This window comes from Chanodichthys erythropterus, chromosome 21 (genome assembly GCF_024489055.1).
Source record: "Chanodichthys erythropterus isolate Z2021 chromosome 21, ASM2448905v1, whole genome shotgun sequence".
Classification (NCBI taxonomy): Eukaryota; Metazoa; Chordata; class Actinopteri; order Cypriniformes; family Xenocyprididae; genus Chanodichthys; species Chanodichthys erythropterus.
The window spans coordinates 5,532,468-5,545,550 of NC_090241.1; the positions used below are offsets into that span (position 1 = coordinate 5,532,468).

The 13,083-nt window shown below is 37.8% G+C and overlaps 1 protein-coding gene and 1 long non-coding RNA gene across 2 annotated transcripts in view; one reads left to right on the plus strand and one right to left on the minus strand.

Moving 5' to 3' along the window:
- Positions 1-13,083, plus strand: part of scn1lab (sodium channel, voltage-gated, type I like, alpha b) — a 42,319-nt gene that overhangs the window by 23,053 nt on the left and 6,183 nt on the right. Inside the window, exons 15-21 of the mRNA XM_067374807.1 lie at positions 199-372; positions 700-1,056; positions 2,975-3,466; positions 8,091-8,223; positions 9,903-10,057; positions 10,150-10,323; positions 10,452-10,574. Of these exons, the coding sequence (XP_067230908.1) occupies positions 199-372; positions 700-1,056; positions 2,975-3,466; positions 8,091-8,223; positions 9,903-10,057; positions 10,150-10,323; positions 10,452-10,574 (1,608 nt within the window). The remainder of the gene's footprint in view (positions 1-198; positions 373-699; positions 1,057-2,974; positions 3,467-8,090; positions 8,224-9,902; positions 10,058-10,149; positions 10,324-10,451; positions 10,575-13,083) is intronic.
- LOC137011720 (uncharacterized) overlaps positions 914-13,083 on the minus strand; it is a 41,265-nt gene continuing 29,095 nt past the window's right edge. The window contains exon 3 of the long non-coding RNA XR_010893515.1: positions 914-1,050. This is a non-coding gene — a long non-coding RNA (uncharacterized lncRNA). The remainder of the gene's footprint in view (positions 1,051-13,083) is intronic.

A 13,083-nucleotide genomic window follows, 5' to 3' on the forward strand; every position in this document is an offset into this window, starting at 1 on the left:
GTCTGTAAACAAAGACCTCTGTTATCAGCCCCACAGTGGAAAATGAAACCATATCCATACAGGCTGGGACAGATCGGCATGAAACGGAATGGTTAAGCAACGAGAATGGTTTGGCTCACTGGTGGAAAAATGGCTTGTTGGGATTGTTTAGTTGCGTATCTCAGTTCTGCTGATTTGTTCCTGATGGGCTCTGTGCAGGTATTCACAGGAATCTTCACAGCAGAGATGTGTCTGAAAGTAATTGCTCTGGACCCATATTACTACTTCCAAGAAGGCTGGAATATCTTTGACGGCATCATTGTAAGCCTGAGTCTTATGGAACTGGGCCTGGCCAATGTTGAGGGACTTTCGGTGTTGCGCTCCTTTAGATTGGTGAGAAAATCTCTCTTCTTGCCTTCCTACAGAGGTCTCAAATTTTTGTATAGTGGGATTCGAAGGTTTAAGACCTCTAGTGAAAATGGTTCCATTTTGCTTTTTTTTTCTAATTTAATACTTATACTTTCATTACAAATAATGTCATAAACATATCAATTTGACTGAAATTTACAACAGTAGCACTTGAGCTGCATGAACGACACATGCATGTGGACTCAACTGTACAGTATGTCTGATACCATTTGAGAAATTTCAGGGTTATGGCTGGATCACAAAACATCTCTTTTCTAATGTTCCTTTTCTCATTCTTCTTCTTGCCCTTAGTTAAGAGTCTTTAAGCTGGCAAAGTCTTGGCCCACCCTGAACATGCTGATAAAGATTATTGGTAACTCAGTTGGTGCTTTGGGAAATCTAACCCTCGTCCTGGCCATCATTGTCTTCATATTCGCTGTGGTTGGAATGCAGCTGTTTGGAAAGAGTTACCGAGAGTGCGTCTGCAAGATTTCGGAGGACTGTGTGTTGCCGCGGTGGCACATGGACGATTTCTTCCACTCCTTCCTGATTGTATTCCGAGTGCTTTGTGGCGAATGGATCGAAACCATGTGGGACTGCATGGAAGTGGCGGGACAGTCAATGTGTCTCATCGTCTTCATGATGGTCATGGTCATTGGGAATCTGGTGGTAAGACCAATCATGTCACAAGGAGACACCTGGAAGATGGGCTTTCCCTATAACTTCCTCCTTCTATTGTGTCTTCCTTTTTATTTGTCTCATGTACATTTACTTTGCAGTTTGACGTATCCCGCATTGGTGACTGTGATTTTGGCAAGTAGGATATGCTCCTGGATCAACATCTTTGTTAATCCTGCAACAACATATGAACTAATCAGAATTCAAGTTTAGAGTATGGGCAAGGGTCAAGGCTTTGAGTTCAGCAATGTCCTGCCCATCTGATTTTAGGTATGTGATGGTTAAGGTTTAAGGTTATGTATATTTCACAGGATGTTGATTCAGGAACACTGCTACTTTGCAACTTCAGTCATTTGAAGTACTTGTTTTGGATTCCCTATGGAAAATTCACAAATTACAATTTAGTGCAGCTCAATTCAAATTTATCTTAAAAGGATGGTTCACCCAAAAATGAAAATTCTGTCATTAATTACTCACCCTCTCATGTTGTTTCAAACCCGTAAGACTTTCGTTCATCTTCGGAACACAAATTAAGATATTTTTGATGAAATCAAATTTTCTGAAGAGACACGATCGCTTTTTATGATGAACAGACTGAATTTAAGACTTTATTCAAATATACTCACACTCATACTTATTTACTCACACATCAGTTGTAGTAAATGGTGAGTAATTAATGGCAGAATTTCCATTTTTGGGTGAACTATCCTTTCAAGCTTTTATTTCTATTTTGATTTTCAAGAAATACAGAAAAATCATAAAATATAATATATATTATACTGACCAGGTAAATAATAATACTTGATTACACCTGTTATTGGACACTTACAGAATAAATTAATCATTGGTCATTAGTTCACATGAATATGGTGTTCTACAATGGCATTGGTAAGCAAAAATATTTACTTTTGCATGATGCTTTATGCATGCATATAGGTGACTGCATAAAGCCCATTGACCACTGTTGAAGCATGAATTAAAGTCAGCAAAGCATCTTTTTAACTGTTCAGTTGAACAAAAAAAGAACTGACCACAATCCAGTTATACGAGTGAATCTCTTTCACATTTTTAAATTTTGAAATTGTAATTTGCATAGAAAAAATTAAGCCTGTTTTGGGACCATTAAGATTTTTTGCATTTTCATGACATTTAAGCATATGTTCCTTCCCTTACATGTGATTTGTTTCAAATTTTTTTGCAATTCCCATTATTCTTGGTGATTCTATATGTGTACTACTGTAATACAGTATTTTTACTGTGTCATATTGGATAAAAGCATATATTACTGATTTTAAATTAAAATAGTAAAACATTATTTACAGAGTCCTACAATAGTTTTATTTTCATTACATTTGTTTTTTTCTTTTTTGAGGTACACTACCGTTCAAAAGTTTAGGATCAGTAATGTTTTTTAAAAGAAGCCTTTTATGCTCAACAAGGCTGTATTTATTTGATCAAATACTGTAAAAAACAGTAATATTGTGAAATATTATTACATTTAATTTAAAATAACTGTTTTCTATTTGAATATATTTTAAAATGTAATTTATTCCTGTGATGCAAAGCTGAATTTTCAGCATCATTACTCCAGTCTTCAGTGTCACATGATCCTTCAGAAATCATTCTAACATGCTTTAACAACATTTGGTGCTCAAGAAACATTTCACATTATTACTTATGTTGAAAACCAAACGTATTTACGGTCAATTTAATACATTTTTGCTGAATAATTGTATCAATTTCAAAACAAACAAACAAAAAAAAAACTCCCAACTTTTTACCCAGACATATTTTTAACAGGTTTCAAGAGATTCACCCTTACATGTTGTGATCATTTCTGAATAGAATCAATTCATCTTGTTGGTGCTTGACCTTGCTGATTCTGAGTGTGTGTGCTGTTGTGTGGCAGGTGTTGAACCTTTTCCTGGCCTTGCTGTTGAGCTCTTTCAGTGCCGATAATCTCGCCGCCACAGATGACGACAGCGAAATGAACAACCTGCAGATCGCCGTGGGCCGAATACATAAAGGTATTGCACTGGTCAAGTCAACTTTGCGCCAGTTCCTCCAAAGCCTCTGCCTGGCCGGCTCCAAACCACGCGCACTAGATGAAGAGAAACCCCTTGACGACCTACACAGCGACGGCAAGGAGAACTGCTTGTCCAATCACGCTCCAGTGGCCGTCGACCTCACTAAAGACTATCTGAAGGATGGTTGCGTTTCCCCTGGTAACGGGGTGGAAGGTCACGTAAAGTATGGAATTGAGGAAGGCGACTACATGTCGTTCATACACAATCCCAGCCTCACTGTTACAGTACCGATTGCGGTGGGAGAGTCGGACTTTGAAAATCTGAACACGGAAGATTTCAGTAGCGACTCGTCTGACGTCGAGGGCAGTAAAGAGGTAAGCCGGATTACTACGACTAAACAGAAATTTCACTTTTAATATGCATGAAACAATTCTGAGTTTTTGTTTCAGTGTCGGAGAGAGTTGCTATGTAACATAATGTAAAAAAAAAGTCATTTTAATGGTTTATTTTTATTAATTTAGGTTTGTTTGTAATTCATCAGGAGTCAATGTCTCTTTTCCTTTAGGGAACAAACAGTTGTGTTGAGTCATATTGCCATTGCATCATTCTCTGCTCAGAGCTACAGCCCATTACATGTGTGTGTATGTGTGTGTGTACGTGGGTGTTTTTACTGTGCCATGGGCTTCAGCGCAGTTTGACCCTGTTCATCTGCAGCTAGTTAAAACAAACCTCTGGGCATTGTAGCAGGTAGACTTAGTGAGTATACTCATTACATCAATACACGTTCTCATAAACGCGCACTGTCTGGCACACACACAACCTCTCACACACTCTAATGTGTATTATTTACGACCAACTGAGCAGGCATGGCATCATGCATCCCAGACTATGAATGAGGCTGTTAAATTCAGCATCCTTGCCCAGGGTGAAATTGAGTATGCTTAACTGTCTGTATGTTTGTGTGTGTCTATTATTGTCTGGCTGTATGTGTGTGTTTGTATTCCAGCACATTTCCATGCTTTTCCAGCAGTACTGTCAATGTGCTTAAACTTTTCTCTCTCCCCTCTTCTAACTTGATCTATTTCTATATCTAATTTAAGTGGTTCAGTGTTGAAGTTGCAGACGTTATTATCCATGTTATGTGAAGTGTGTATCTCCTCTCTGTGTGTGACCTGTTATTGCAGCGTTATGACAGACGAACCCCAGGTTTTCTCTGAGAGAGCCCTGTAAGAGACTCACCTTCCTCCTCACCCACACTAACCATGGAGACTGCCTTTGTCATCTAAATCAGACCAAACTCTCGTCTCTCTCATTTTATCTCTCTTTTTGGATCGGATTGCCCTTTTGTTTTTCGTTTCTCAATGCCTGTGCCCTTCCCTCCCTCTTAAACAACCCTATTTTGCACCGAAGAGAGACAGCTGTCAACCTTTTTGTTTTGGTTTGTTTTCTACATGACTTTGTGTTTCTGTTGTAGCACTGGGCTTCTTTGCAGTACCTTCAGTCATATGGAATGAGCAAGATCATCATTTTACATCAATAGCCCATCGAACATCTTTCTGTTACATTAGCTTGTATGTTTCCTTTTTTTTTTCTTTTTTTTTTTTTTGTACAAGCTATCAGTGAGCATTCAGAGCTAAATTACCTGAAAGCAGGAAGCGGTTGAGTGTGCACGTGCGTGTGTGTGTGTGAGGAGAGGTGAGCTTTGAAAAACAGCAAACTTATTACTGTCAATGTAGAATTAGTCAATCTCTAAATGATCCATAATAGAATGAGGAAAGCTAGTTGATCCAGCTACAAGCTTATTACAAATAGAGTTTTTTATTATTATTATTTTTTTTTTTTATATATATAAACAACTGTTTTTAAAGGTTTATCTTAACTTGCATATACAGTACAACCCGAATTCTGGAAAAGTTGGGAAGGTTTTTTTTAAATTTGAATAAAATGAAAACTAGAAGACCACATGAGCCAATGTTTATTCACAATAGAACATAGATAACATAACAAATGTTTAAACTGAGAAATTTTACACTTTTATGCACAAAATAAGCTCATTTCAAATTTGATGCCTGCTACAGGTCTCAAAAAAGTTGGCACAGGGGCAAAAAATGTCTGAAAAAGCAAGAAATTTTGAAAAGATTTAGCTGGGAGAACATCTAGCAACTATTAAATTAATTGATATCAGGTCTGTAAAATGATTAGCTATAAAAGGGATGTCTTAGAGAGACAGAGTCTCTCAAAAGTAAAGATGGGCAGAGCTGTGAAAGAGTGCGTAAAACGTCAAATTGCAAAGGCTTTGCAACATCATCAAAATATTCAGAGAAACTGGAGAAATCTCTGCATAAGGGACATGGCTGAAGACCTTTATTGAATGCCTGTGGTCTTCAGGCCCTCAGACAACACTGCGTGATTGTGTCAATGACATTACTAAATGGGCCCAGGAATACTTCCAGAAACCACTGTCGGTAAACACAGTCCGCCGTGCCATCTGCAGATGCCAACTAAAGCGTTATCATGTAGAAAGGAAGCCATTTGTGAACGTGGTCCAGAAGTGCCATAATGTCCTGTGGGCCAAGTTCATTTGAAATGGACTGTTTCAGAGTGGAAAGGTGTTCTATGGTCAGACGAGTCCAAATTTGACATTCTTGTTGGAAATCACGGACGCTGTGCTAAAGAGGAGGGAGGCCTTCCAGCATGTTATCAGCGTTCAGTTCAAAAGCCAGCATCTCTGATGGTATGGGGATGCATAAGAGCATACGGTATGGGCAGCTTGCATGTTTTGGAAGGCACTATGAATGCTTTCATTAAATTTTTTGTTGAAAGGTTTTAGAGCAACATTAAATGAAAAATACATCAAAGATAACCACAAACTCTTCAGCAGCTGAAAACTTATATCAAGCAAGAATGGGACCAAATTCCAAGACCAAAACTCCAGAAACCCATAACCTTGATGCCCAGACATCTTCAAACTATTTTGAAAAGAAGAGATGCTACACCATGGTAAACATGCCCCTGTCCCAACTATTTTGAGACCTGTAGCAGGCATCAAATATGAAATGAGCTCATTTTGTGCATAAAATTGTAAAATTTCTTAGTTTTAAACATTTGTTATGTTATCTATGTTCTATTGTGAATAAAATATTGGCTCATGTGATTCGAAAGTCTTCTAGTTTTCATTTTATTCAAATTTAAAAAAAACTTCCCAACTTTTCTGGAATTCGGGTCGTAATTCTTTTTGAATATTTTATTCATATTTGATGGCAGATTGTTATTTGCAAATATTATTGTGATATATTGCACTGTAAACTGCTGCAATAGTGGGAATCTGTCTTCATAGCAGTTCAAGGCATTGCTCAATCTGCTGAGGTGTGTAATTGCTAACTGCATTTATGTCATTTGTTGTTGCATATACAACGAGGAGGTTCTGCTCTGTTGGAACCAAGCCAATGGTTAATTTAGAAAGATATTTGATGATAACTTGACTTTTTGACTTCTGTGCCTCCTTACATTTGTCTGCCAATGAGACAGATCTATTCCTAATCGGATTTGAAGACATGAACTGGAAGTTAGGGAGTACCAGAGAGTAACAGGGGATTAGCAACCAAATCAGAATGTTTCACCCTTTAGACTTTAATCCATCAATTAGACTTGCTTTAGATCCAACATCAGAAAATATTTCAGATTAATGAGAGGCTTATTTAAAGCTTAGAGATTCTACAGTGAATCCATTCAGTCTGGGTCAGGGAAGCTTGTTCAGGTTTGCTCAGCCTCTTATATTCCTACTGTGATTAAAATGTTAGAGACATTCTGGAAGATTCTGAAATTGCACACCGCATGCTTACATCATTCCCCCGCGCCGCATTAGCTGGGTGCCACGGCAACCAGCGCTCCAGCTCAGTTTTAGACAGCATCCTCCTCTATGTATTTTTTTAGCCTCTTTCTGTTTCTCTGACTGACCGTTTTATCAATCCAGTGGCCGCAAAACCATCACAAGGGTCAATATCTTTACGACCCACAGTCTGTTAGGTTAAGAAGTACACTGTGGTCAGGAATACTTCATTATCATGTCAAATAATGAGTTCTTACCCACTACGTTTTAGGTGTACAATATCATATATTTCTAAATCATCAAATTTATTTATGGAAAAAGCTTTTGTGTTATTTTTCTGCAAAATAATCAACCCCTTGAGTGTATTAAGGGTGAATATTGTTAGATAATTATGTCATCCAGCAAAAATTGATAAGTAATTATGTTTTCCTGAGATGTTATCCCCATGTTAGGCTCCAGTTAAAGTCGTTTTCCTCAATCAAAGCTAATGAAATGCTGTCTCAGACTTAGCGTGTGGCTCTGGTGTTAGTTAACGCTAATGCGGCTCCCCTCCTCTTCAAACTGACTGGCGGACCGAAGCTTGACCACTGCTTAACGGAATGGACTTCCAGCCTGTGTTTTCATGTCAATCAAGGGATTGCACTCAGTGGGGCGGGGTCATGTGATAATCTGAATCATGCCAAACCAAATGTATTGGGATTATCCAATAGAAACCATTTATTTTTGGAAGGGGTGGGGAAAGGTAAGGGGTTGACATTTGCACTGGACATGAAAATACTCAAAGCACTCAACATTTGATGACAAGATCACAAGCTTGGATGAGAAAAAAATGCACCTTGAGAAACAAAAAAACATGCATGAGGAAGGAATGAAGGCACATCAAATGTACCCACAGCTGACTGTGAGATTATACGGTGAAGCCAGAGACGTTTGTCTTCATGCCTGGCTGCTAATTAGAAAATCAATTCACTGAATCAAATCAATCTCTAAATCCACCGGCTTGTAGGTACTTTTGAATGATCTGAAACTGCATGAGACTGAGAATAACTGCAAAAGTAAACTGGACGAGATGGTGTGCTTCAGCCAAGTCTAATTTTGTGCGTGTGTGTGTGTGTGTGTGTGTTTGCTTTCTTGTGTCTAATTGTGTGGCTGCATGGATGCCTGTGTAGAAGCTGCCTGTTGATGCGGTTCTCAGTTCCTCAGAGGGGAGCACAGTCGATATACGACCCCCAGGAGAGGGGGCGGAGTCCGTCGAGTTGGAGCCGGAAGAGTCCCTGGACCCAGAGGCCTGCTTTACAGAAGGTGTGTGTGTGTGTGTGGTTCAGGTATTCCCTACATTATGGGGACAAAATGTCCCCACAATGATAGTAATAACAGAAATTTTTGGTTTTGTGGGGACATTTTTGGTCCCCATGAGGAAATTGGCTAAATCATACTAAATATAAGAATATACAGTTTGCACAGTATATCATTATGTCAATGGAAAGTCCCCATAAAACATGGAAACCCAACATATCCAGCTTATTTGGCTGTAAAGAAAGATGTTCTCTCTTTAAACTCAACATGAAATGGAAATGGACCTAGATACCTTATTAATACACATTCGAGATTTTATTCTGGATGATTCTGTGACTAGTGCATGTTTTTTCAACATGATAACTTGCTCCGCCTTTAAATCAGTTTTTTTTTTTTTTTTTTTTTTGATGGGCTGTGCCTGCTTACTGGTTAATGTCACCCTATAACCATTGTTGGTTAAAGGTAATCATTAGCCAAAAAGCTATTTAGGCATTATTTTAGGCCATTGTTGTTGGTAATACAGCCTTTCTAAATGATTGCCCATAGTTAACGCTCTGATGGCAGTTAATGTTAATTAGAGAAAAGAGCATTACTATTGGCATATGTCACAATGGTCTTGTGGGTGAATTGACCCTCAGCCTATACAAACTGGTCAAGGGGGCAGTAACACTCCTCAATCAACTGACAACATTCATACTTGCCACCTGACTTCATTGTGGCTTTGGAATGACCATTTAGGATCAATTTCTAATTAGTCACAGCTTTTTTCACATTTAATGTTCTCTTTCACTCTGAAATGCAGTTACAAAATGAGTTGTGAGTACTGCATTGATTTTAAGGGGAGCATAGTTTGCAAAACCAGATTTATTTGCTTTTCTTATGAAAAAGATTTAAAGGCACTAAAGTATGTAAGTACTGATAGACTCAATCTCCCTCTCTAGTCCATTCATTGTAACAATGTTGACAAATTGGCTCATTTAGAAACATAAATATGAGTACATTTACAAAATGTTCACGGTCTGCAAGATTTTTTTTAAAGAAATCAATACTTTTATTCAGCATAGATGCATTAAATGAATCCAAAGTGACTGTAATTGTTACAAAAAATGTTGTTTCGAATAAATAAATAGTTCTTTTGAACCTTTCTATTTATCAAATACATACAAAGCAGCACAACTGTGTTCAACGCTAATAATGCTAAAAATAGTTTCTTGAGCACCAAAATCCGCTTATTACAATGATTTCTGAAGGATCATGTGAAACTGAAGACTGGAGTAATGATGCTGAAAATTCAGCTTTGCCATCACAGCAATAAATGATTGATCAAATAAATGCAGCCTTGGTCAGCTGAACCAAAACTTTTGAATAATAGTGTTTGGCCAAGTTCACATATCACAATTACAGTATTCAGCAACTTCATATGCATGTCCTGAAGGGTACATGCAGTAACAAACCAGCCTGTTTAAGGGCTAGAGAGAAGGTTGAAGCCTTGGATCTTTGACTAACATTATATTTGTATTTCAGAGGAAAAATGCTTTAAAAACTACAGTTCGGCTCCTTTATGGCATACTGTACATAGTACCAAAGCGAGAGAGAGTTTTTGGGAGAGTGGACTTTTTATACTGAGCTCAATTGTTATGCTGTCCACCCACATTAAGTGACTTTTCTCTGTATCTTTTGCTCAGGCTGTGTGATGAGGTTTCAGTGCTGTCAGGTCGATGTGGAGAAGGGAAAATGGAAGAGTTGGTGGAATCTCAGGAAAACCTGCTTCATCATTGTAGAGCACAACTGGTTTGAGTCCTTTATCATCTTCATGATTTTACTCAGCAGTGGAGCATTGGTGAGCACCCACACACACTATATACTCACCCCCTGTCAACCGTCCCAGTCTTTTTTATTACAAACATTTTGTTGCTGTTTATGTGTGTTCAGGCTTTTGAGGACATTTACATCGAGCAGCGCAAGACTATAAAGACGGTGTTGGAATATGCAGATAAAGTCTTCACATACGTCTTTATTTTGGAGATGCTTCTGAAGTGGGTTGCTTACGGCTTCGCCAAATACTTCACCAATGCTTGGTGCTGGCTTGACTTCCTGATTGTTGATGTATGTATGGACCTTGTATATTGCTTTGCAACTATACAGTATGTGTGTGTAAGTGCATAGTGTGTGTTTTCTGGATGTGAACACATGCATGTTCCCTACATGAATGGATGCATGTGTTTGTTTTGCAGGTGTCGTTGGTGAGTTTGGTGGCAAATGCTCTTGGTTACTCTGAACTAAGTGCCATTAAGTCCCTGAGAACTCTGCGTGCTCTTAGACCTTTGAGAGCATTGTCACGCTTCGAGGGAATGAGGGTAAGACACTCACACAAACACACTTAAGCATCATGTATGCTGTGATTTAACCAAGTAAGACATGTTCCTGGATGCCTAACCTTATATCTAACATTACAGAGTAATGATTGGGTGTTAGTGATGTAAAGATTCACATTAGTTACACTTAGTGTTGAAATTCTGTATGTTCTCTATTTGGTACATTGCTATTACTGTGGTGCACCGATTAGAAATTTTGAGGCTAATATGATAACCAATATTTTAGTCAGAAATTAAGATTGGATTCATTGTTACATTCATTTATAGTTAAGTTTAACTACTTTTACAATGTTAAAGGGTTAGTTTACACAAAAATTAAAATTCTGTCATTAATTTCTCACCCTCATGTCGTTCCACAACCGTAAGACCTTTGTTCATCTTCGTAACACAAATTAAGATATTTTTGATAAAATCCAATGGCTCAGTGAGTCCTCCATTGCCAGCAAGATAATTAACACTTTCAGATGCCCAGAAAGATACTAAAAACATATTTAAAACATGTTCATGTGACTACAGTGGTTCAACCTTAATGTTATGAAGTGACAAAAATACTTTTTGTGCGCCCAAAAAAGTAAAATTCAACAATATCTAGTGATAGGCGATTTCAAAACACTGCTTCATGAAGCTTCGAAGCTTTACGAATCTTTTGTTTCGAATCAGTGGTTCAAACTGCCAAAGTCATGCCCCCCAGTGGCGAACCATTGAAATTTCGAAACACTTATCACATAATGAAGCCTCTTTTACTGAAATCACATGACTTTGGCAATTTGATACACGTTGCGAACCACTGACGACACTGAATAAAGTCGTTATTTTGTTTTTTTGGCGCACAAAAAGTATTCTTGTCACTTCATAACATTAAAGGTGCTATCAAACGTTTTTTTTACAAGATGTAATATAAGTCTAAGGTGTCCCCTGAATGTGTCTGTGAAGTTTCAGCTCAAAATACCCCATAGATTTTTTTAAATTAATTTTTTTAACTGCCTAATTTCATTACATCATTAAATATGAGCCGATTTATGCTGTGCGGCCCCTTTAAATCTCGTGCTCTCCGCCCACGGAGCTCGCGCTTGCCTTAAACAGTGCATAAACAAAGTTCACACAGCTAATATAACCCTCAAATGGATCTTTACAAAGTGTCCGTCATGCATGTGGCATGCATGCGTCGGATTATGTGAGTATTGTATACTGTTATATTGTTGACATTTGATTCTGAATGAGTTTGAGGCTGTGATCCGTGGCTAACGGCTAATGCTACACTGTTGGAGAGATTTAAAAGTTGTGTTTATGCATTATACAGACTGCAAGTGTTTAAAAATGAAAATAGCGACGGCTCTTGTCTCAGTGAATACAGTAAGAAACGATGGTAACTTTAACCACATTTAACAGTACATTAGCAACAGTACATGCTAACGAAACAATTTACAAATATCACTAAAAATATCATGATATCATGGATCATGTCAGTTATTATTGCTCAATCTGCCATTTTTTGCTATTGTTCTTGCTTGCTTACCTAGTCTGATTATTTGGTTGTGCACATCCAGACGTTACTGGCTGCCCTTGTCTAATGCCTTTCATAATGTTGGGAACATGGGCTGGCATATGCAAATATTGGGGGCGTACACCCCGACTGTTAAGTAACAGTCAGTGTTATGTTGAGATTCGCCTGCTCTTCGGAGGTCTTTTAAACAAATGAGATTTATATAAGAAGGAGGAAACAATGGAGTTTGAGACTCACTGTATGTCTTTCCATGTACTGAACTCTTGTTATTTAACTATGCCAAGATAAATTAAATTTTTCATTCGAGGGCACCTTTAAGGTTGAATCACTGTAGTCACATGAACTTTTTTAATATGTTTTTAGTAGCTTTCTGGGCATTGAAAGTGTTAATTATCTTGCTGGCAAAATCAAACTACGCTTCAAATTTTTTTCAGAAAATTCTGTAATTTTGGGTTGACCAATGAACATGTCCTACTACTTGAGAAAAACATGTTAAGCAGCATGCTCTCATACAAAAATACTGTTAAATTTTTAAGTGTTGTTGGGAAGATGTGGCCCTCTTGCATGCTGATGGTGAATATTAAAGAGGACATCCTGTTTACATGAATAAGTGAATACTATATGTTGACTGTTTTTAGACTTTTCTCTTTAGTGTGCATGCCTCTCTGCATGTGCCTTGGTGAGAACTCTCTGATCTATTCTGATGATTCTGTGGTGGTTGTTGTGTTGTTTGTGACTTGACCTTACATTTCTTTCTCTGTTATGTGTCTCTTTTCATTTGCAGTAAACAAATGTTGTGACGTCATCGTGTCTCCACAAGGTTTTTTTCTGTTTTCATTTTTTGTTTTTTCCACATTTTGGTAGCTCAAAAGATGTGTGATACACCCTCTAAAAGATGTTTTTGTTAAAACATTATGTTCTATGAACAAAATTCTAGTGGGTTAATAATTAGAAATAATTAGCTATTAGATATAAATAAGGCAGATT